General features: G+C 43.6%; 1 protein-coding gene across 1 annotated transcript in view; it reads left to right on the forward strand.

Annotated features, from left to right (window-relative positions):
• ATP12A (ATPase H+/K+ transporting non-gastric alpha2 subunit) overlaps positions 1-22,437 on the forward strand; it is a 28,884-nt gene extending 6,447 nt beyond the window's left edge. Inside the window, exons 4-23 of the mRNA XM_042985700.1 lie at positions 476-679; positions 1,440-1,553; positions 2,520-2,654; positions 2,785-2,902; positions 3,157-3,425; positions 4,086-4,284; positions 4,433-4,542; positions 6,100-6,234; positions 9,762-9,954; positions 12,150-12,325; positions 13,236-13,372; positions 15,524-15,674; positions 16,959-17,127; positions 17,214-17,368; positions 19,377-19,500; positions 19,690-19,835; positions 20,316-20,449; positions 20,589-20,690; positions 21,316-21,407; positions 21,492-22,437. Coding sequence (XP_042841634.1) covers positions 476-679; positions 1,440-1,553; positions 2,520-2,654; positions 2,785-2,902; positions 3,157-3,425; positions 4,086-4,284; positions 4,433-4,542; positions 6,100-6,234; positions 9,762-9,954; positions 12,150-12,325; positions 13,236-13,372; positions 15,524-15,674; positions 16,959-17,127; positions 17,214-17,368; positions 19,377-19,500; positions 19,690-19,835; positions 20,316-20,449; positions 20,589-20,690; positions 21,316-21,407; positions 21,492-21,520 — 2,892 coding nt within the window. The 3' untranslated portion in view covers positions 21,521-22,437. The remainder of the gene's footprint in view (positions 1-475; positions 680-1,439; positions 1,554-2,519; positions 2,655-2,784; positions 2,903-3,156; positions 3,426-4,085; positions 4,285-4,432; positions 4,543-6,099; positions 6,235-9,761; positions 9,955-12,149; positions 12,326-13,235; positions 13,373-15,523; positions 15,675-16,958; positions 17,128-17,213; positions 17,369-19,376; positions 19,501-19,689; positions 19,836-20,315; positions 20,450-20,588; positions 20,691-21,315; positions 21,408-21,491) is intronic.
• Positions 22,438-24,106: the final 1,669 nt, after the last annotated feature.

Consider the following 24,106-nt stretch of genomic DNA (forward strand, 5'->3'; position numbering starts at 1 on the left):
AGCCCAATAGAGAACATTTTCTGGATAATTACTACATTGCCCTTAACCCTGGTGATTAGCTTTTATATTTCAAATCCTCCTTAGCCAAGTTACTCCTATCTAGAGTGTAGTATAATGGCTCTGAAGCCAGGTTGCCTGGTTCAATCTGGTAGTACCATGTACTAGCTGGATGATTTAACCTCCATATGCCTCAAATTCTACATCTGTAAAATGAGGATAATAATGGTACCTTCTTCAGAGGGTTATTTGGAAGAGTATATGAGCAAATATATGGAGTACATCGCCTGGCTGATAGCACTAATATTAAATATTCTTTTTAAAAAGGTGAGGGTTGGGGGAGAGGAGGCATCATCTACTTTTCCCGGGTCCTCCTTGCGCATGGTTAACTCCTACCTACAACTTGCAGAAAAAATGATGTCCAACCTCAGAGAAGAGAAATGTCTAATTCCTATTTGTTTTTGCTTGGCTTTCTCAGGGTCTTTCTAGCACCCAAGCCACTGAGCTCCTGGCTCAGAATGGTCCCAATGCCCTCACTCCTCCCAAGGAAACACCGGAGATCATCAAGTTTCTCAAGCAGATGGTGGGAGGGTTCTCCATCCTTCTGTGGATAGGAGCCATCCTGTGCTGGATTGCATATGGGATCCAGTACTCCATGAATAAGTCCTCATCCCTAGACAACGTAAGGGGGCCTCTTTCTAGGGTTTGCTAAACTAGTAATGGGAAAACAATCATAAAGTAAGGCCTTTGGTGGGCAGAGCTGGAATCAGGAGTCTACACTGATCACTCACTGTGTGGGTTTGGGAAAATCAAGAATTTTACCAGCTATAAAACAGAAATTGTAGCTAACTTTCTGATGTCTCAGGGGCAGCATGAGGCGTGAATTTTAAAGAGAGAAAGAGGGGCACTCTAAGTTCCTAAGGGAAAAAATATCTGTATCCATATGAAATATTTTGGGGTTCTCTCACCTCAGAGCTAATTGTCTCCCTTTAACATGGGGAGCATCTATGCCTGCTGATAACTGAGTACCAAAGCCAAAAAACTGAATTGGCCAACATGATGCTAAGAGAAAGAAGCCAGATGCAAAAGGCCACACACTGTATGATTCTGTTGATATGAAATGTCTAGAATGGGTGCATCCTAGAGACAGAAAGCAGATCAGTGGTTGCCAGGGTCGGGGGGTGGGAGTGGGAACTGGGTACTAGGGATCTTATTGGGGCGATGAAAATGTTCTAAAACTGTATTGTGGTGATTGTTGCAAAACTGTAAATTCATTAACAATCGCTGAATTATGCACATTAAATGGATAAATTTTGTGGCCTATAAATGACACCAGAATACCACTGCCATGTCTCTTGCCTTCCCATGGAGAGCTCTATCCCTAGGACCTGACTCACTCCTGATGCCTGTTCTTCTGATCGATGCTTCTCCTCCTTACCCAGGCATACTTGGGCTGCGTGCTTGCCTTGGTTGTTATTTTAACGGGGATCTTCGCTTACTACCAAGAAGCAAAAAGCACCAACATCATGGCCACCTTCAATAAGATGATCCCACAGGTGGGTAGCAGCCATCCCTCTCTGGTCTCCACATGACTTCAGATGAGGAAGCACCAGATGAGGAGGAGAGTGGGGCCTCTGAGGCAGAGAGTCTGTGCTCCACCATTTGCTGTCTAAGTCTTAGGCAGTCCCTCTGAAGCCCCACTTCTGCACAGAGTTTTGAGATGATCAGGGAAGTAGGACACAGGAAAATGCTTAGTCGAGAACAAAGCACAGAAACATCAATCATCACACAACATCTTCTATTACTGCTCATGAGCTTTGGTGGACTGTTCAAACAAAAGTAATTCAGGGGCTTCCAAGAGTGAGCTGTAGAAGTTCAGGAGTATTCCCTGGTAGCCAAGGAGGTCAACCTGCAATTCTTCATCTGTGACCATTTTTGCACCCATTTTGGAGCCTCTCTGCACATTGTCCCAAACTGCTCTTGGTGAGGGAGGCCTGCTGCTGCTGTCTTCCCACAGGGTCCCGTGTTAGGTGTCCTCTAGGGAGACCACACACCACTGGCAGCACAGTAGGAAAACCGTGCTGCCCCTGGCCCACGGAGCTGCCAGCTGGAGAGGGTTCTGGATGGGATCGTCTGTGCTAAGAAGTGGGAGATCTGCTTCCCACTCCATTAAAGTTTTCCTGATCTGAGCAAGATTACTAAACCCTTTGGCTCAGGCTTCAGGGCTCTCCCTGCACATCCCATCTAAGATCACTCAACGTTAATTGTCCCTCTTACTGTCATACCCAGGGCTGTCAGTTTGTTATATCTGCCCACAACAGCATATTCTGGTTCCAAGAACTCTCTAAGAGTTCCTCCTCAAGAAACAAGAGATCTTAGTACGTTCAGTCCCTAGGTACAAGTCTTTGGCTCCCGAGAGCTGTGGCTTCCATGGCCTGCATTCCCGAGACGTGGGAAGGTGCAGATGGAGCAGCACTGGCATCATTCCAGGATGAGTTGCCTGCCACTGTTTTCCTTTGCAGCAAGCTCTTGTCATTCGAGATTCCGAGAAGAAGACCATCCCTGCAGAGCAACTAGTGGTGGGAGACATAGTGGAGATTAAAGGAGGAGACCGGATCCCTGCAGACATCAGGTTGTTGTCTGTTCAGGGCTGTAAGGTAAGCACCACAGGGCACCCCAAAGATCACGCTCGTAACTAGTTGCCGTTATGTTGTCTTTCCAGGTCTCAGTGTGACTGTGACAGGAACGAGATGCCTAGTCTTCAACTTTTTTCAAAATTTCTTCTAGGTAGATAACTCATCTCTCACTGGGGAATCGGAGCCCCAAGCCCGCTCCTCTGAGTGTACCCACGACAATGCCCTGGAAACAAAGAACATCGGCTTCTATTCTACAACTTGTCTGGAAGGTAAGTCCAGCTGTCTCTCAGGACCACATGCCCCACCCATCCCCCTTCTCCCCCTTAGGTTTTATGTTCTTATCTCTTTACCACCTCTTGCTACAAAGCCTTTCCAAGAGAACACCTGGAACTGAAAAGCCTAGAGAACTTTGTAGTGTCATGTGCTGATTGATCGTGTAAGCCAGCAAAGAGAGGACTGTAAACGGGCTGTGGTCCCCTTGTAGCTGAGGACTCCTGGAATAAAATGTCTACTTCACCTGTAGGCACAGCGACTGGCATGGTCATCAACACAGGCGACCGCACCATCATTGGTCAGATTGCCTCTCTGGCTTCAGGAGTTGGAAATGAGAAGACACCCATTGCCATTGAGATTGAGCACTTTGTTCATATTGTGGGAGGAGTGGCCATCTCCATCGGCATCCTTTTCTTCATCATCGCAGTGTCCCTGAAGTATCATGTCCTGGACTCCATCATCTTCCTCATTGGCATCATTGTGGCCAATGTGCCTGAGGGTCTCCTGGCCACTGTCACTGTGAGTCCATGCTGCTAGGTGGCCTGTACCCTGACCCTGGTAACCCTTAGCATTCTGCTGTGCTGGGTGAGCACGCACCATACACTGTGAGTCTCCTCCATCTTCAGAGCCACGCTCCCTCCCTGTCAGGGATACCGTGGGACATTCTGAATAGACTGTTTCGTAGACAAAAGGAACTGTGATATTGTTAATATTCAAACGCACTGTCCTAGAAAACGTTATGTTTTCATTTTCAGGAGATCTTTCTGCAAATTGCATATATTATCTTCCTCCTTAAGATCTAGATAAGACAAACTCAAACTACCACCTACAGATTTTCAGGAAGCCTGATGCCTTCTCTACGTTTTCACATTTCTTAAAAAGAAAAAAAAATATCCTTGGCAATTTCTGCAACTGAGGAACTCAGGCATATTATTTACCTCCTAAGTTTAATAAAAAGATTGTGGCATATAGGTCTTTATGTGGTTTATCAGGCACTGGGTCAGCTTTGCTGCATCTGTAACTGTACCTCTGTTCTGCAATCAGTTCAGCTCCAGCTGCTTCTACGTTCTGGAGCCCAAGTTCAAAATGATAATTTTTCTCAAAGCTTCTCTCTCTCTTTCTCTCTGTCTCTTTCTATCGGTCTCTCTCCCTCTGTCTCTCTCTCTCTCCCCGGTCTAGGTGACTCTGTCGCTGACAGCTAAACGGATGGCCAAGAAGAACTGCCTGGTGAAGAACCTGGAGGCAGTGGAGACCCTTGGCTCCACCTCCATCATTTGCTCAGACAAGACTGGGACTCTGACCCAGAACAGGATGACCGTGGCCCATCTGTGGTTCGACAATCAGATCTTCATAGCTGACACCAGTGAAGACCATTCAAGTAAGTCTTCGGGAACATTCAGTGGGGCCTGAAGTTGTGGACTTGAGCAGAGGAGGCCGAGCGGAATGTGGTTGCAGTCTCAGAGAATTGTTTGAATAGTGTGGGTATTAGGCCTACCACCCCCAGGATCCACGGTTCTGTTTTCCAGACCAAGTCTTTGATCAAAGCTCTGGAACTTGGGCCTCCTTATCAAAGATAATGACATTGTGCAACAGAGCTGAGTTCAGACCGGGACAGGAAAGTGTCCCCATCATGAAGGTAAAGTTTCAGCATCACTCAGTCTTAAATCACAGCCAGTTTGAAGTCACTTTCTCCATTCTGATTTGGTGCTTGATTTAAATCTCTCCAACTATGTAAAGTTTGTACCAGTAAGAACAAGTCTGACTCACAAGATCCACAGAAAATTTTCTTCACTCTAAGTAGCTTTCAGAAATCACAGAGATGTCTAAAAGTCCTCAGAACATTGATTTGGTCTTTTGAAAATTCTGTCTCATTCCTGAAAATGGATGTGCCTTTAAGGTACTTTCCTTAAAGTAGATATAATTAAAGTTTCTTTATTACATAAATGCCATCCACTTTATTACTTAAATCCATTCGCTGAAGTTTAAAATATAATTGGATGAAAATAGAAGGATTGACCTTAGAACGTATTCCTCTTGGCAGAAGATGGGGTTCCAAGGGGCCCTGGAATGTTGGAATATACAAAAACAAACTTCTCCCTCCCCCTCCTTCCTTCCCTTCCTCCTCTCTCCTCTCCCCTTCTGCTTCTCCCTCTCAGTGAGTTCTCCTGGCTTTTCTGTTCGCCATCTGTTTCCTTCATTGACTCTTGCTCTTTCTTATACGTTTTATTTGATTGGCTTTCTTTCTCTATCAGACAGCTCATCAATTCTCTTCTGGGCCAATCATTTCTCTGCCCATATCTTTCAAATCCTCATCTCCAATTCTGATTTCTCACCCAAACTCCATGGATCTTCAGTTAGTTTTGTGTTTCCACTCAGAAGTTTTGCCATGTTAGACTCTCAACAAATTATACTTGTCACCTTCCACGTGTGCCCAACCTGGCTCTAAATCACTCTCTTGTCCAAAATTTCCTACTTTTTCTATGACATAACCATTTTACTTGTCATTCAAGACAAACCTTTTGGAAGTCGTCTTTAATTTTCTTCATTCCTAATATCTAGTGAATCACCAAGTCCTATTATTCTTGCTTCAAAAATATCTATAATTTTATATTTATATTATCATTAGTACCTTATATCTAATTAATTATACCAACCTCTTAATTAGCTTCCATGATTCCAGTTTGTCCCTTCCCCAAGTCTTTCTTCCGTGCCACTAATTTTCCTTAAAGACTTCATTAGATGAACTGCTTCACCTAACTTTGCTCAAAAACTTTCTGTGCATCTCTGTTTTTGGCTTCTCAAGTTTTAGACCTTGCCTGCCATATCCACCTGTATGTCCAGAATATATACCGAACTCTTCCATTTCATGCCTTCTTTCATGACATTCTGGTTTCCAGAAGGCTTTCTTTTGCACCTTTATCTCTTGGTAATCCATCCGTCTTTCAAAACTAGTTCATATCTGCTTTTTTCATGAGACCCTCCAGCTCTCTCAGAGCTCTGTTTTGAACTTCCCTAATGCCAGTAGGCAGCACCATTCAGTTTAACACTTTTACCATGCTTCAGTCATTGGCTAATTGTGGTGTAATCATTTGTTAGATGGTAAGCTTAACTAGGCTCTATGCTGGCTCATTAAATATGATCACAAAAGAACCAGATTATGTGCTGCAAATATTTGTTATCTCTTGATTCTCAGAGAGTTGTCGTCGGAGATGCCTCAGAAACTGCTCTTTTGAAGTTCTCAGAGGTCATTTTGGGTGATGTGATGGAAATTAGAAAAAGAAACCACAAAGTAGCTGAAATCCCTTTTAATTCAACCAATAAATTTCAGGTGAGTTTTTCCTCACAACCGAATCTTTGCCATCACTAGACAGCATTTCTAGCTGTAAGTATCCTTTGGTTAGTGTATATTTTGAATGATATTTGACTTCAGAAATAGTCCTCAGGGATGCAGGGCCTGGGCATCTAATAAGCCCAGAATAGGTTTCCCTTGCTGGCCTCTTTCCTTTGCTGGAAGTAGATAGAGAAGAAAGAAAAGTGGAGATCTTATCAGGTGCCGGCTGTTCCTGTGAATGATCTATGTTACACACACACACACACACACACACACACACAACCACTTCACTCCCACCCCTACCCCCACCCCCTCCGGGTAACATTTGCACAAGTGAGGGGCAAAAGCCATATCCCAAAGGATAAATGAAAGGTGAGGGAGTGGGGAGAAGTAAAATTTACTGTGCCCCTCATTTATGTCCAGCACTTTACATACATTCTCTCAGTTAATCCTCACAATAAACCTGAGGTAGGGCTAATTAATCTCAATTTCTAGGTGAGGAAACAGGCCCTTAGAAAATATTGATGAAGGAAAGAAAGAAAGAAAGAAAGAAAGAAAGAAAGAAAGAAAGAAAGAAAGAAAGAAAGAGAAATGGAAAAGGAAAGAAAAGAAAAAAGAAAAAAAAATGTCAATCCTAGCAGAGTTACCCAAACATTTGAGTGGCACAACCACTTTTCACACATCTCTTCAACTCCCAAGGCCATGTTTTTTCTACCACAACACAAAGGCAGAACAGTTTAGTTCAGGCCATGTGAATAAGCCTTGCCTTTGTGAAAACCAATGAACAGTCTTCTCAGATGACTATTACCAGCCACGTTGCTTTCTAGTTCTGCCCCATATGCAGTTGACAGGGATCTCCTTTCTACCCATTGCTCAGGAAGAAAATGGCCATCCTTTGCTAGCTGTCTTCCCTCATTCCAGGCTAGCTAAGAACCCACTAGCTCTATCCTTCTCATGGGGGGACAAATGGCAATTTGTAACCCAGTTACTGCTGCAAGTGGGACTTCCCATAGACTCCAAAGCTGAGAGCAGGGCGTCATGACTTGGTCTTTGCATAACAGGAAAGTATATAAATAAGATAACCATGTCTGTGTAAACGTTTCTGGTATTTACCCACACATTTTGTTTGGATGGCATTTAGGATTGGGAAATAACTGTGTTGCAAACGTCTTTGTGAATAACAAGCCAATGAAGAATTGTAGTTAGCCAAATAGACAACTAAAAACTGTATGAAGTAAAATACTAAGGCCAGGAAGTTAGATCTCTTATTCAAAACATAAGTGAAAATAGAATGAGTAACAATCCTAAAATAACAATAGTAATGATAGGTATTATATGCTAATTTCTACATACATTGAATCACACACTCTATAAGGTAGGGAATGAGGAAACTGAGGTACAGAGCATTATCACACAGCTAGTAAGGGCCAGAGTCAGGATTCAAACAGACCCAGGGAGTTCATGCTCTTAAGGCGTAGATTGAATACCTTCTAATCAGGAACAAGACTCAGAATCTGACTGGGGTTCCATCTACTCCAGTAAAGCCTTTCCTAATGATGTGAGAAATGAGAAAAAGTAGGTTCTGTGAAGCCTCATGTACTAAATGTTGAGGAAGAAAGTGGGCTACCCAGAGTTGGAAGTAGAAAGGAGGTCCTATGTGGGCTCCTGCAGAAGAGGTCAAAGAACCTCTTTGGGTGCTGTTAGTGCTACGTTATATCTACACATGAGCAACACTCAACCCTAATCAAAGAGTCTTAGATGTCATCACCTTGGTCTCTGGGGTATCATTCAACCAAAGGAAATAAAGTGGAAGGTCTATGTCTTATTGATTTAAAAAAGCAATTACCCAAACTGAGACTGGTCCATAAAAATATTTCCAATGGTTTGTGGCAAACTGGTGAAAATGATGACAATATTTTATAAAGTTTTATATAAAGATGAATGTATTTCATTTAAAATATTATCCTTTATATGCTGCCTGATTAAGGCAGGGACTCTAGTAGCCTGAATTCAAATCCCAGCTCAGCCACCTATTAGGGTATGACCTTGCACATGCCAGTTAATCTCTCCGCACCTCAGTTTCCTCCCTTGTAAAAGGTGGTAATTATAGTACCCACAGCCTTAGGGTGGTTTTGAGAATTAAATGAGTCAATTTGTGAAGCACTTAGAACAGTACACACTACAAAATTGTTTATTATTCCTACTTTTTTTTTCAAAGTTTATTGATTTTGAGAGAGCATGTGTGAGTGGGGATGGGGGAGGGAAAGAGAGAGAGAGAGAGAGAGAATGAGAATCCCAAGCAGGTTCCACGCTGTCAGCACAGAGCCTACTCAGGGCTTCATCTCACAAACCATGAGATCATGACCTGAGCTGAAATCAAGAGTCAGTGCTTAACCGGATGAGCCACTCTTGTACCCCTATTATTCCTACTTTTTAAATGTTAAAATACCATATCTTTGAGAAAATGATAGTGGTAATAGATGTGAGGTTTTAGTTTGGCTTTGTGTTTGGTTTTGGTTAGTTGCTTTTTTTAATATGTTTACTTGCCCATTTAAAAAATACCATATTTGCCCTCTACTTTTTTTTTTTTATTGTGCTCCTCTCTGATATGCAGAAGGCTAAGAACTACTGGTTTAGAATTAATGGATAGACCCAAAATGGCAGATTTTTTTTTTTTTTTTTTTTTTTTTTTTAGTAACTTACTCATTCTCTAGCAAACACTCCAGCTTCCGGGATTTACTTTCAGAGGCTTAGAAGAGTACCTGCTTTACAATAACAGCTTATATAAGACTTCACCATTTTATGATCATTTATAAGTTTTTTCAGATTTTTTCTGATTATCTTATTAGGATGAATCTGGAAGTAGAATTAGTAGGTGAGAGGATGTTGATGTTAAAATTGTGGAACCTACTTAACTCTTCTCCTGAAAGCCTGTGAGAATGCCCACTTCTTCCACCCCTACCATTTTCCTTCATGTCCAGGCTGTGAAACTGGATTGATTTGGAGACGAAGAGGCACAGGAATTCCTGCTGCCCTCACCCCTGCCTGAGCTCAGAATAGCGTTGGTCTGAAAGGCTGCTGCTCACAATAGGGAGGTAGCAACAGGAGGTGAGATAAGGTGGCCAAGGTCCTCTGACCCCCACAGGCTTCCCAGGAGATCTGGTTCAAGACAGAGACTTCATGGGCTAACAGCCACATCTGGTCTCCCTAAAGCAACCAGTTTCTTTTTGAAAGACCAGCTCCACTTAGTGTGGATTCAAACTCAGGGTAGCCCTCTGAGTTGGGACCAAGTCTAGATCTCTGTGTATTATTTGACCACAAAATTAAAAAAGGATAGAACATGCCTATAGCGAACACCCTTTTTCACGTCAAGGATGAGTAGCCCAGTGAGAGAGAGGATATCTTTAATCTTCTTGTCATGTTGCTAATTAAGAGATCTGTCCAGTTCAGGCCGTTATTAGTAAAGATAGTGTCATTATTCAATGGCAGGCTGTACCTAACGTGCTCAGTTCCTTCCCTCCCAGCTCTCCATACACAAGACGGATGACCCCAATGACAAGCGCTTCCTCCTGGTGATGAAAGGAGCCCCCGAGCGGATCTTAGAGAAGTGCAGCACCATTATGGTCAATGGCCAGGAGCAGCCTCTGGACAAGAGCACAGCTGAGGCCTTCCACACCGCGTACATGGAGCTGGGAGGCCTGGGGGAGCGTGTACTGGGTGAGCTCTTTGTAGCAGTACCCTTATCCATCACCTGTTCAGTGTGAGGCTCTATGCCAGGTCAGGGCACAAGAGGAGACAGGCTTATTATCTAGCAGAGTAGCTGTGGCACCCACATGAATCACAGAAAGCATGGCAAACAAACATGTATGAGAATACTGTATGATAGTACTGAGGAGGGTGGGGTTGCTTCCAGATGAGGAAAATCTGGGAAGATTTTATGGAAGGAGTTACATTTTTTTTTTTTTTAATTTTTTTTTTCAACGTTTTTTATTTATTTTTGGGACAGAGAGAGACAGAGCATGAACGGGGGAGGGGCAGAGAGAGAGGGAGACACAGAATCGGAAACAGGCTCCAGGCTCCGAGCCATCAGCCCAGAGCCTGACGCGGGGCTCGAACTCACGGACCGCGAGATCGTGACCTGGCTGAAGTCGGACGCTTAACCGACTGCGCCACCCAGGCGCCCCAAGAAGGAGTTACATTTTAAACTCAGCCTTGCATGACCATATTTGAAGGGAGGTGGAAAAAAAGTATTCACAGTAGAAGGAACAACATAAGCCAAAGCACAGAATTAAAAATGGACGGGGTCTGTGCACACATTGTGAGTGAGCCAGTCTGTGTTTAGCATTGCAGGAGAATGAGACGACATAGTCCTAGGAAATGAGCTGGAAAGATAGACTGCAGGGCATGATATGGAGTGCTTTATGTGGGTGAAGAACTGGGCTTTCATTCCACAGTCAGGAGAGCCACTAAACGCTTTGCAGCAAGTGGACTGATCAGAATGACAGTGTTTTCTAAAGAATAGTTCTTGGCAGCAGCAGGGAGAGGAGAGGCATGGCTCTCAGGAGGAGGTTGCTCCCTCATTCAGGTGAAAGAGGGTGGGAATTTGATCCAAGGCAATAGGAATGTGAAAGAGGGGTCAGACACAAGAGACTTCATGGAGGCAGAACTGGTAAGTCTGAGCAACTAGTTAGAGGAGAAAATTAAGTTTAGAATAATGTTGAAGTTGCTCACTTGCTTATTAGGGAGAAAATAGTGCCAGTTGCAGAGACTAGGGATGTTAGAGGTGGAAGGAACCATGGAAATCCAGCCACTGTGGCAGAAGCCTAACTGTGGTAACTTAAGTGATATCAAAGGGTATGTTCTTAATGAGAATCCTGGGTTGACAGAATGGAACCTGTAAACTACCGAATATGAATTTAAGGTAACAGAAGTTCACGGTTGATGATAAGGCTCATTAAACATCGTAAAAGTTCTTGCCAGTCGAGATGGAATCTGTGGAATGTGTGTTTCTAAAAGATATTTGAGCTTGTTAAGCAAATGAAATAATTAAATGAGATAATAATGCTTTAAGCATGCCTTAAATAACCCACAGCACCAGGTTATGTTTTCAGTGCAGGTTTGATACCTATCTGACCAGAATCACTCTAGGAACCTTGTGTTTGACCTCTCAAACTCTGTGCTTTACTAAAACGTGTAAAGCAGTGGGGCATGCTGAAAACAAATTTGATGTGAAAGCTGATGAGAAAGTTATACGACCTGGGAAGTCCCACCAGACACAGGAATCTTTTCTGCTTCAACCCATGAGAGGCAGATGCCTTCTGAGTAATGAAAGGGTCTCCATTCCTAATGGCCTTTCTCTCACACTCACCTTGATTAAACATGGAGCTTCATACCATTCTCCTGACGCCTCAGATTCTTTCCCCAGTTTGTGCACTGGCACGTTCCGTTTTCTCTGCCTAAAATGGCCTTCTCATCCCACATCTCCCTTCTCTCCCTGGAAAATGTCTAACTCCTCTTTCAAGAATCATCTCACTTGTGACCTCCTTGGGGAAGTCTTTCCTGATTCCCCGGGTGACTCTACTCTGTAACACTCACTGTACTTTTTTATGCTTTATCTCTTATGTCTCTGTCTCCACACTAGACTAAGATATCTCCAGAAGCAAAGGCTGACCCCTCTTGGTTTCTATATCCTTAGAACATAACAGAGAATCCAGTGGGCACCCAGTAAATTACTTTTGAATGAAATACGTCCTTCCTAATTACAGCATGCATTATAGAATTGAAATAATGAAACAATTCTGGTATCCACTCAAGTATTAGTAAAATAGTAAAAGTGTATGAAAATGTTCCTCCTTTTCTTTTGTTATTTCTTATCCTAATTTCATTGACTCCCCAATTCATGCACATTCCAGGTTTCTGTCATCTCTACCTGCCAGCAGACGAGTTTCCAGAATCTTATTCATTTGATGTAGACACCATGAACTTTCCCACGTCTAACCTGTGTTTTGTGGGGCTCTTATCAATGATTGATCCCCCCCGGTCCACTGTACCTGATGCGGTCACCAAATGCCGGAGTGCAGGGATCAAGGTGGGAGTTATTGTCCTGACTTAAGAAGTCCTCCATTTATGTTGTACACTTCTCTAAGAATGGTTGTCATAGGAGGTAGTCAGTGTTCAAGTCTCAGGTAAATATCATAATCCCCCACCCCCTTTTTATCTCTACTTTCACTATACTAAGATTCTAGTAACCGTCCAATAAAGGCAAAATGATTGTGTCTGGGTGGAACAAACCACAATAGTAACTGCAGTGAGAATGCCATGAATTGACTCTATCTTTCTTGCCCTAAACTATGATAGAGAATAAAAGGTTCTATTGCTGGGGCGCCTGGGTGGCTCAGTCGGTTGAGCGCTGACTTCGGCTCAGGTCACGATCTCGCGGTCCGTGAGTTCGAGCCCTGCATCGGGCCCCTGTGCTGACAGCTCGGAGCCCAGAGCCTGTTTCAGATTCTGTGTCTCCCTCTCTCTGACCCTCCCCCATTCATGCTCTGTCTCTCTCTGTCTCAAAAATAAACGTTAAAAAAAAAAAAAAAAAGGTTCTATTGCTTAATCTTGAGGTTCAGCCTCAAAATCCATTTGCCTTCATGATATCAGAACCAAAATATTAATTCCATTACCATGTTAATAACAAGACTGTTGAAGCAACATGAGGCTCTCTCAGGTAGATATCCACCAGCCCTTTCACAAATAAAGTAACATGCAAGGGAAAGGTCTTCCTCTAATGTCAGAGGAGGAAATGTAAGAAGCTTGGAAGCAAGGATAGATCCAAGGAGATCAGTGTGTCCTTCAGAGACAGTTTTGTCTTTGATCTAAAGATCAAAACCTAGCCATAAGGGCAAACCACAATAATCACTCATCACATTCTGGGCTGATATTGAACTATCCCTACTCTGGCCATCTGAGATTCTCATTGTTCACATGCCTCTCTCATTGTGTTCTAGGTTATTATGGTTACAGGTGATCATCCAATCACAGCCAAAGCTATTGCCAAAAGTGTGGGTATTATTTCAGCCAACAGTGAGACAGTGGAAGACATTGCAAAACGCCTCCACATTGCTGTGGAGCAAGTTAACAAACGGTAAGCACAGAACCAATGTAGCAGAAACATTCTTATCCAAGTTCGTATCCTTGTTGGCTCTAAAGAGCTGTGCTATTTGGAGCAAATCCCTTTTTTTGCCAGACATTATCTCAGGGTAATGCTAGGCTGTATTGGTACCATGAAAATTACCCATTATGTACTCCTTGTATGAAATTTTAAAAACCTAGTGGAGTAGACCGGAAAACTTCAGTGCCATATTTAGAGTGAGAAAAACTGAAACAAAATTTATATGAAATTACTTGCTGTCGATCCAGTTGTATAATCAGGAATATTAAGAACCCTCTGTGTTTGGTGCACTCCCCTAGGGCTCATTTTGAGTATTTATTCAGTTGCTTCCTGAGGAAAGATTCGGTTTTCCATAGTGTCTACTAATTCTTGTAATCATGTCTATCCTTTAGTCCACTCATCCATCCATTCAGTCATGTATTAGCTTTCAACAGTTAATTGTTGAGTGCCAACAAGGTACCCGGCACGGTGCTAGACACTGGAACTATAGCAGCAAAGACACCAGACACTATCCCTGCCCTTGGGAAGCTTTCCATCTAGGTTGAGGGACAGAAAAATAAAAACTATTTGTGATGTCATAAGTACAGTGAAGGAGACACACAGGGGACAAGGGTTCTAGCAGTGGGAGGAGAGTCACCTTGACTGTTGATAATTCAGATGACCAAAGACTCCAAAGTCTTAGTGTAAAAATAAATATTGGCTTTATTATAACTTCACACATGTTGGGGGGAAAGGGAGAGACCAATGAACCCCCTCTAGTTAACCCAAGCATTTATGCCTTTTAGAATACCAAGCTGTCAGGTAATAAATTATTACCCGAGCAACAAATTACCACTTAAGACAACCCAACAGAATTATAGCCTCTGGGCACAGCAACAATATCTGAAGTCCGAGTATTCCAATGCTCCTTTGTATAAACAACATTCATCTACAAAAGCTTTTTGGAGCTTTTGTTTATTTTCTTTGTTTTTAAAAATAATAGGATTACGCATTTTCATGCAACTCACCACACTGAATAGGGGTTGGGATGGATACTTTGGTGAATGTTTTCAGTTATTCACTGTGTCAACTGTAGCTTCATGATCATGTAATACTTGTACTTTTGCAGCTGTGGGGAGAAAGGACACACCCTTTTCTTATCTTACTTTCATATATATATATATTTTTATTTTTTTTACCAGAACATAGAAATACCTGTATTTTGAGTCAAGTGCTAGAATTCTAGAATTTAGCACCAACAGGAAAACACAGACCTAAAAATGTTCAAAACAAACAAGTGTAAAGAAAAAGGCATGCAGTGTTTTGTACGTAGAGTGTAGAAGCTGAGATTTGAAGGCTAAAATGTGGAGTGTTAGTCAAGGGAAGAGGAGGTGAGAGAAGCCCATTCCTGGCAAAGGCAGAAAGACCTGTGAAGGCCTGAGGGCAGTGGAGGGTATGGAGGTATGGAGGGCTCGGAGCTGGGAGGTCCAGTGGGCTGCAGGAGAGAGCCAGCCAAAGGGGAAGTGACGCTCAACAGCACAGGCTGCACCCGGCCTTGCAGACCAGGTTAGGGACTCAGGGGTCTGCTCTAAGTGCAGTGGAAAGCCTCTGAAATGTTTTAGCATGGAACAATACAATCAGATCTGTGTAATTGATTACACTTTCTAGAACCTTACTTTTATCGGCAGCAGATAATAGTTTTCCTCAAAGAGGACCTCAATAAATTGTTCTCCCTACACAGCTCATTACACAGTAGACACTATAAGTCTGAAATAAACAACAAAGAATTGTTACCTGCGTGTTTTGGCAAAAACTGAATTCTAGGACCCAAAACATATGAACAGGAAGTTACATTGCCCCAGGAATGTTCCCACCCGTTCCTACAAAGCAAAAGATTTATTCCTATTGTTGTATGATACCAGGAAATGGCTTTATTTTTTTAACCTCAGTTTACTGTCTTGAAATGGAGACCAGCGTGTCCCCAGAACTCATAACCCCTATCATCCCACTAGATAGAGTATTAGGGTCAAGGACATTGGATTCCAGGTAAAATTCAAAGAGACTTCGGCCCATTTCCTGCCCAGAACAGCATTTTAGTATAAGATCCAACCTTTGGCCTCACTCAGTTCCTTCTGGCCCTTCTAGGGACGCTAAAGCTGCAGTGGTGACTGGCACAGAGCTGAAGGACATGAGCCCAGAACAGCTGGATGAGCTCTTAACCAACTACTCAGAGATTGTCTTTGCTCGAACATCCCCCCAGCAGAAGCTGATCATTGTAGAGGGCTGTCAAAGGCAGGTGGGTGGACAGCAGTTCCCAAAGAACCTTCCAGGTCTGTCACTGTCCTGTGGGGAAATTTGGGGCTGAGATCTGGATCCCAGATCAGGGCTATGGCACTTTTTAAACCCCTCAAGAAACAATTCTTTGCCCGTTTTCATCACCGTACATTTCTACCCTCTCAGGGGGCTGACCCTCCACCCTTCTTTGAGACCCTCCTGCATGCACAGCTTTCTGACAGTGAAGCATTTGGTGCTGTGGTAGGTGTGATTATAGAGAGATTTTATTTTTTTTTTTTTTTAATTTTTTTTTTCAACGTTTTTTATTTATTTTTGGGACAGAGAGAGAGCATGAACGGGGGAGGGGCAGAGAGAGAGGGAGACACAGAATCAGAAACAGGCTCCAGGCTCCGAGCCATCAGCCCAGAGCCCGACGCGGGGCTCGAACTCACGGACCGTGAGATCGTGACCTGGCTGAAGTCAGACGCTTAACCGACTGCGCCACCCAGGCGCCCCGAGAGATTTTAAAGTGTAAGATATACACATGCACCCCAATGTTTCTAGCAGCACTATCAACAACAGCCAAAGTATGGAAAGAGCCCAAATGTCCATCGCTGGATGAATGGATAAAGAAGATGTGGTATTTATATACAATGGAGTATTACTCAGCAATCAAAAAGAATGGAATTTTGCCATTTGCAACTACGTGGCTGGAACTAGAGGGTATTATGCTAAGTGAAATTAGTCAGAGAAAGACAAATATCATAGACTTCACTCATATGAGGACTTTAAGACACAGAACAGATGAACACAAGGGAAGGGAAGCAAAAATAATATAAAAACAGGGAGGGGGACAAAACATAAGAGACTCTTAAATATGGAGAACAAACAGAAGGTTACTGGAGGGTTTGTGGGAGGGGGATGGGCTAAATGGGTGAGGGGCATTAAGGAATCTACTCCTGAAATCATTGTTGCACTATATGCTAACTAAGTTGGATGTAAATTTAAAAAATAAAATTAAAATTAAAAAAAAATAAATAAAATAAAAGTGTAAGATATAGAGCAAAAACTGTAAAGACACAAGATATGAAATATCCACTTTAGCCTGCCACACACATGGTTTTAATTATCGAGCATGTTGTTCTTGCTCCAGGATTTCCCGGCTTTATCTTTTCCCAAAAACAAGCCCTTCATTTCAGCTCTAGTCATGCTTACATCCTCCAGAGGAAGGGGAGACTGTGTTGATCTTGTCCTACCCGTGACCCCTTAGGCCTGCTGTCTCCTGTTTTCTCATGTGTCCCCACAGAATGCGGTTGTTGCTGTGACAGGGGATGGAGTTAATGACTCTCCGGCTCTAAAGAAGGCAGATATTGGGATTGCCATGGGGATAGCAGGTTCCGATGCGGCCAAAAATGCAGCTGACATGGTCTTGTTGGATGACAACTTTGCATCCATAGTCACAGGAGTGGAGGAAGGTGAGTGAGGTCTCAGGTGATCTTACTGAGACAGGGGTCACCTGGGGGTCCAAGAGCAAATCCTATAGAAGAACATCTTTGCCTAGGTCGCCTGATCTTCGACAACCTAAAGAAGACTATCGCCTATACCCTGACCAAGAACATTGCTGAGCTGTGCCCCTTTCTGATCTACATCATTGTTGGGCTCCCTCTGCCCATTGGCACCATTACGATCTTGTTCATCGACTTGGGCACAGACATAGTAAGTAGCACTAAAGGGAACAGGATCTGATAACTAATGTAAACTTCAGGGTCATTACCTTCAAGGGCAAGGAGATGGACGAAATCAGTTCTCCTCAAACTTCGATGTAACAGGGCCTGAATTTCTGCATTTCTAGTATTTCTTAAGTGATACCGATTCTGCTGGTCCACCAGCCACATCTTAAAGCAAAGTACTAGAGGGGCACCTGGGTGGCTCAGTCGGTTAAGCGTCCGACTTCAGCTCAGTTCACAATCTCGCAGTCCGTGAGTTCGAGCCCCACGTCGGGCTCTGGGCTGATGGCTCAGAGCCTGGAGCCTGCTTCCGATTCTGTGTCTCCCTCTCTCTCTGCCCCTCCCCCATTCATGCTCTGTCTCTCTCTGTCTCAAAAATAAATAAGCGTTAAAAAAAAATTAAAAAAAAAAAAAGCAAAGTACTAGAGAGATCTGTCAAATGTTTGGAAGTTAAAACCACTTCACCTCGTGTAAGAGCTTTTCAAGACATGAGTTCTTCACCCTCCCCCCAAGATATGCGATTCATTGGTTTCAGCTCATGTGCCTCCCTCCCCTTTGGAGAAGAAAGCACTATCACTAAATAGCCCCTGTAACACTGCGGGCCCAATGGCCACCGTGATAACCCACACCTGCCCCTTGTTAAGTAAAAGAATCTGTGGTCTGGAAGCCCCGCACCTAAACACAGTAAGAACTCGCAGTTATTAACGCTTTATCAGGCCTCATATTGACCTACAATAACATCACCTAAACCCTCCCTTCTAGTATGTATCCATTTAAGAAAGCATCATGACAGTTATCCACATGGCTCCAGTTTACACAGGCAAAGGGAGGAAAAGGCAATAGGGAGCGAACAGAATTCGCAGTGAGAATGGCCCTGCAAATGGCCGGCTTCTACCCTCTTGTTTTATGTAATACCCAGGCAATCTCCACATTGCAGAGACACTAAAGCCATCTTTACCTTAGAGGGGAATTGGGGTCCTTCATGGTTTACACTCAGATCACTTTGCAGGCTCTTTCAGTTTGCTTCGTTTTCTCCACTGCAGTGCCTCTTGCAGTGTGGTCAGGGCATCACCTGGGAACTTGTTAGAAATGCAGATTCTCTGGCCTTGGGAAAGTCTGGGGGTGGGGGGTGGGGCCCAGCGATCTGTCCTTAAAAGTCCTTCCAGGTGGGAGGGCCTGTGAGAGAACCAGTGTGACCTAGTGGCATGCCAAAGGGGGAGAGGATGGCAGGAAAAATCTGCCCCAGAGGGGAAAAGTGTTTTATAATTAGCATCTTTAGAACTGCCAGCACATGTTGATAATAAAAAGTAGATTGATTTTTAAAGCCAACTATTTTTTTAATGTTTATTTATTTTTGAGAGAGAGTGAGAGAGCCAAAGTATGAGCTGGGGAGGGGCAGAGAAAGAGGGAGACACAGAATCCGAAGCAGGCTCCAGGCTCCGAGCTGTCAGCACAGAGCCCAACATGGGGCTCAAACCCACAAACAGTGAGATCATGACTTGAGTTGAAGTCAGAAGCTTAACTGACTGAGCCACCCAGGCGCCCCCCCTTAACTCTTTTCAATTTCTTCTTCTTTTTTTTTAATGTTTATTTATTTCTGAGAGAGAGGGACAGAGCGTGAGCAGGGGAGGGGCAGAGAGAGAGGGAGACACAGAATCTGAAGCAGGCTCCAGGCTCCGAGCTGTCATCACAGAGCCCGACGCGGGGCTTGAACTCATGAACCACGAGATCATGACCTGAGCCAAAGTTGGACACTTAACCGACTGAGCCACTTAGGTGCCCCTAAAGCCAACTGTTTTTAAATTCTCTAGAGACAATCCACCCCCATTGTCTACACCCTGGATAGACCAGTTCCATAACCCCGTAACCCCACCACCATTATCATCCACCACCCCACCATCTACCCTGAGGCCCCTGGCTATGCCACTGCCACTATCACTCTGTTGGTACAGCACAGTGTTTCAGGGCTAGGCCTCACAGACTCTCTCCCCGTCTAGATTCCCTCCATTGCCTTGGCTTATGAGAAAGCTGAAAGTGACATTATGAACAGGAAGCCTCGCCATAAGAAGAAGGACAGACTGGTGAACCAGCAACTTGCCGTATACTCTTACCTGCACATTGGTACGATGAGAGCACCTCTCACCTGTCATACGAGGGACCTCCCAGAGAATGCATTCCAGTCACAGGCAGAAACTGTTTTTCCTTCTGGGGTGGGGTTGGGATGAGAGGAGAAACCAAGAGGAGAATGAGTGCACACGCAATTCTGAAGTCATTCTAGAACCTCTACCCTTACCTCTTTTGTGCTTTTAGGCCTCATGCAAGCTGTGGGAGCTTTTGTTGTGTATTTTACCGTGTATGCGCAGGAGGGCTTTAAACCCAGCATTCTCGCTGACCTCCGGGTAGAATGGGAAAACGGCAATGTGAATGACTTAGAAGACACCTACGGACAGCAATGGGTAAGGGAAGGAGACTCTCCCTTCAACGTCCTCCTGTTTCCCCCCTCCTCTCACGGCCTTGTCCAGACTCATGCAGAACTTTCAATTCCCTGGACAGCCTTAATGAGACAGAGAAAGTAAAAGTTTTCTCAGTTAATAGGGCTTGTGGGCCCCTTGGTTACATTGGTTTGGCCTTTGCCAGGACTCAGCCTTCTCTTTTGAATCACATGCCTTGAGGTCACTTTTCTTACTTTGGCTTTGCAATTGTTTTGGAGGAGTAACTAGTCCAACAACACCCACAGTTGGGCCATATCAATTAAGTTAGCATCTTTCCCTACTCAACTGGTTAAAGAAAATAAAGTTTCTTCCCAAGCACAAGGAGATGATCCTCTGTCAATCGTGGTGAGGTGGGGAGAAAGTAAAGCTTTATAGAACTGCATGGAAATCTCCTTCCAAGTTTTCCATCTGGGGTCTCACGGTCTCCTCTTTGTCTATTGACAGACATGGTACCAGAGGAAATACTTAGAATGGACGGGCTACACAGCTTTCTTTGTTGGCATCATGGTCCAGCAGATAGCGGATGTGCTCATCAGGAAAACCAGAAGGAACTCCATCTTCCAGCAGGGCCTCTTTAGGTACTGCCCACATCCAGCCTCATAGTTCAGCCCTGGGCCTTCGACACAGGAATGATGAGGGTCATGCCTGTGACTCCACCGGTGTGTGGCCCTGTGGCCACGCGAATTCAGAATCTGTTTGCTTTTATGTTTCTTGTAGAAATAAAGTCATCTGGCTGGGGATTGCCTCACAGATTATCATTGCTTTAATCCTCTCCTACGGGCTTGGAAGTGTCACAGCCCTGAATTTCACGATGCTCCGGTGAGTTCCTCTTCAACAGTGGGCAGGAAAGAGCCAGCCCTGTTATTATTTTTTTTAATGTTTATGTATTTTTGAAAGAGAGAAAGAGTGAGTGTGGAGGGGCAGAGAGAGAGGGAGAAGGGGATCTGAAGCGGGCTCCTGCTGATGGCAGAAAGCCCAATGTGGGGCTTGAACTCACGAACCGTGAGATCATGACCTGAGCCGAAATCGGACGCTTAACTGACTGAGCCAGCCAGGCGCTCCAGAGATAGCCATATTCTGAGCTGTCACAGCCTAAGTGAACATTAGGATTCCAGGGAACTCTTTCCTCTCCAGCCTTTCAAAAGAGATAAGACTGAATCTGTGCTATATTAGAGACTTAGACCTGCTAGTTTTCCCAGAAGAGGAAATGGGTTTCACCATCCCAGCTCTACCCTCATCTAATAGGACACTTCATAGGCAGATGTTGCTTCTACCAGTCACAGTCTGGTAAAATAAGAAGCTTCCCAGTTTTACACTATATGACCCAATATTGTTATGTCCAGTAAGGCAGAGAAAATGAACAAGAGGCCCTCTGCCCATGGGCAGGAAGCTGGGCCTTTTCTTTGGATGCACTCAGACTGACTTTCCTCCCTCCTGCTTCCAGGCCTCAGTACTGGTTTGTGGCTGTGCCATATGCCATTCTGATTTGGGTGTATGATGAGGTCCGAAAACTTTTCATCAGACTCTACCCTGGAAGTAAGTAGTAACATAATTTTTGAGACTCTGTTTATCCACTTCAACAGACTCCCCATTTCTCATTAACTTTTTCTACCTCCACAGGCTGGTGGGACAAGAACATGTATTACTAAGACCACCTCACTTCCCCAGATTCCCAGTTGCACATTGATCAAGCCTGTTCTTTATCTTCTGGCTGCTGTCTGGGAGACCACTGCAATAAGGACTTATCCAAATGCAGAAAGAGAAGGCAGAAAGCAGTATGAAAGATACTCACTGAGGTTTTGTACTTTCAAGCAGAAATTCAACTGTTTATATACGATTTGCATCTCTATTTCCGTCTCCTTGTTTAGAAATATGTGAATTTCAAGGGAATGGAGTAGGGAAGAATGACATGTAAGTGTATATAAAGTCCACTCATGTTAAATTGCCTTAGGTGATGCAGCCAGCTGCTCAGATTTCCCTGCTAGATAGGATTGGTCAAACCTCCATTCCATACCCTATTAAAAGCCCAATGACCTTCCTAGATTTCTCTGAATTCCCAGAGAGCTTATAATTTCATGGTCACCCTGCTCAAAAGTTAATTCAGCTGAAGAGTTGCAAAAGGTGGAAGTAATGGCAGGTTTACATCACAGTAACATGGACAACCTCAGTTTTGACCCTGAGACCTCTTTCTTAACAGTCCACCACCCATCTGCAGCCCTCATCATCTGGCCAGTCCTGTCGGTGCCCTTCCTCCCTCGCTCCCTCGTTGCCTTCCACTCCCGAGACTGAGCCACCAACTCCTCCCAAACTGAGCTCCGTGTCCGTTTTGCATATCCCAGTCCAAGTGCTCTCTCGACTCAAAGGAGTTTTCAGTTATCAGGATTCAACCTCAGTAGAGAACTGGGGTTTAAAACAGTAATATTTATTTCTCATAAAATGGTTGCAAAGCACTCTCTGGCACTAATTTTATGTTATGATTTAACTTCGCTTTATTCGTGTGTAACACATACATCCATGTTGACAGCCCCTAAGAGGCTTCATTTTAAGTAAAAGATGTTTTATAAAACCCGGTCTCATTGTGGTATTTTAATTAATTTGGGTTTTTCTAGAATGCAGAGCATAGGACACCAAAAAATGAGATGTGAGGGGCATCTGGGTGGCTCAGTCGGTTGAGTGTCCGACTTCAGCTCAGGTCATGATCTCGTGGTCTGTGACTTCGAGCCCCACATCGGGCTCTGTGCTGACAGCTCGGAGCCTGGAGCCTGCTTCGGATTCTGTGTCTCCCTCTCTCTCTGCCCCTCCCCTGCTCATGCTCTATCTCTCTCTTTCTGTCATAAATAAATAAAAACATTTTAAAAAATGAGATGTAATTTCAATTTTTTTTTCTTCTTTCAGTCATTTTACTTTTCTATGGCAGGTCTAAAATATAGGGTTTACCTTCTGAACTCCCCTCTCCAATATCCCCGTTCTATATCCCAAGTCAGGATTTCTGGGGGAGGATACACCTTTCATCACTGGCCCTAGGGAAAGCAATTTTCGTAGCACTGACTTGACAGAACCTGAAAATTGCATGTGGTTAAACTTTCCCATTCCCAGCCTACCCCATCACCTCTCCTCCATTGCTCATTTAAACAAGGATATTCTGCTGCTGATGGCTCTAGGCTGGTGTCTCTGGAACAGGAAGAGGGGGACACAGAGCCATAGTACTCTGTCATTTTCTCAGGGGTCACATTGAGAAGCATAAAAGAGGTCAGGGGCCATCATTGTAGCTTTATGTAAATAGCTTATAATATACAATGTATATTATGTGTGTATATGTAAGTGAAAATCGTATTGCTGTCCTCAAGATCTTTCATCTGTATTTTTAGCCCCAATTATCACCGGGTTAATCTCACATCAGTAGTAGCAGTGAACTGGAAACCCTTCCAGGCAGCGACATCATGACCTTCTCATTCCAGTCTTGACAAGGCAGCTAATGCTTTCTAAACTTCAACTAAGAATAATTTGTCCTCACTCTGTTTCCTGCCAGGCTGTCTGAGTGCTCCTGGCTGTGACGGTTGGTAGCTCTTGGTCCCGCCAGAGCCAGCCAGGGAAGCTATAAATACAACACAACGCTCTAAGGGGCTTCACTTGACTTTGAAGTAAGTTTGAAAGGAGTAACATATGAAGTAGATGTCTCTTCACAGCGGGAGTCGTATCTAGAATTACTTTCATATTGTACGTACACTACTCTTGCAAAAAGTTGACACTCAAATATTTGTAAAATGAACACATAACTAATTTAAGGAATTCCAGAAATGAGAGTCATAGATCAAGTAGTTTTCTTGAGTGGTAGACAGAATAAGGCAATAAAATCCCATATCAGAGGTTATTTTTGTTTGTTTGTTGGAGGAACTATTTCATTGACCCACTAAGGTAGGCCTAGATACGTTTCAGAAAAAACAGCAGAGTTAACTTTAATTGGTGTGGCACATTCACAGCAACTCAGACAGATAAAAATGAGGCCAGATTTATTGAGTCTTTATTTTTTTAATCTATGTTTTATTCGGATTATAAAATTGCAGCTCATTTTAGAAAACTCTAATATCCAAGAGTAAAAAGAAAATTAAAATCATCCTGAATCTAACTGCCTAGTAACATATAACATAGTAGTTATTTCTTTAGGGTTTTTCTATACATATATATTTTCAGGCAAAATTGAAATACAAAGTTTTCCATTCTGCCTTTTTACTCAC

Source organism: Panthera tigris, chromosome A1, assembly GCF_018350195.1.
Source record: "Panthera tigris isolate Pti1 chromosome A1, P.tigris_Pti1_mat1.1, whole genome shotgun sequence".
Taxonomy (NCBI): domain Eukaryota; kingdom Metazoa; phylum Chordata; class Mammalia; order Carnivora; family Felidae; genus Panthera; species Panthera tigris.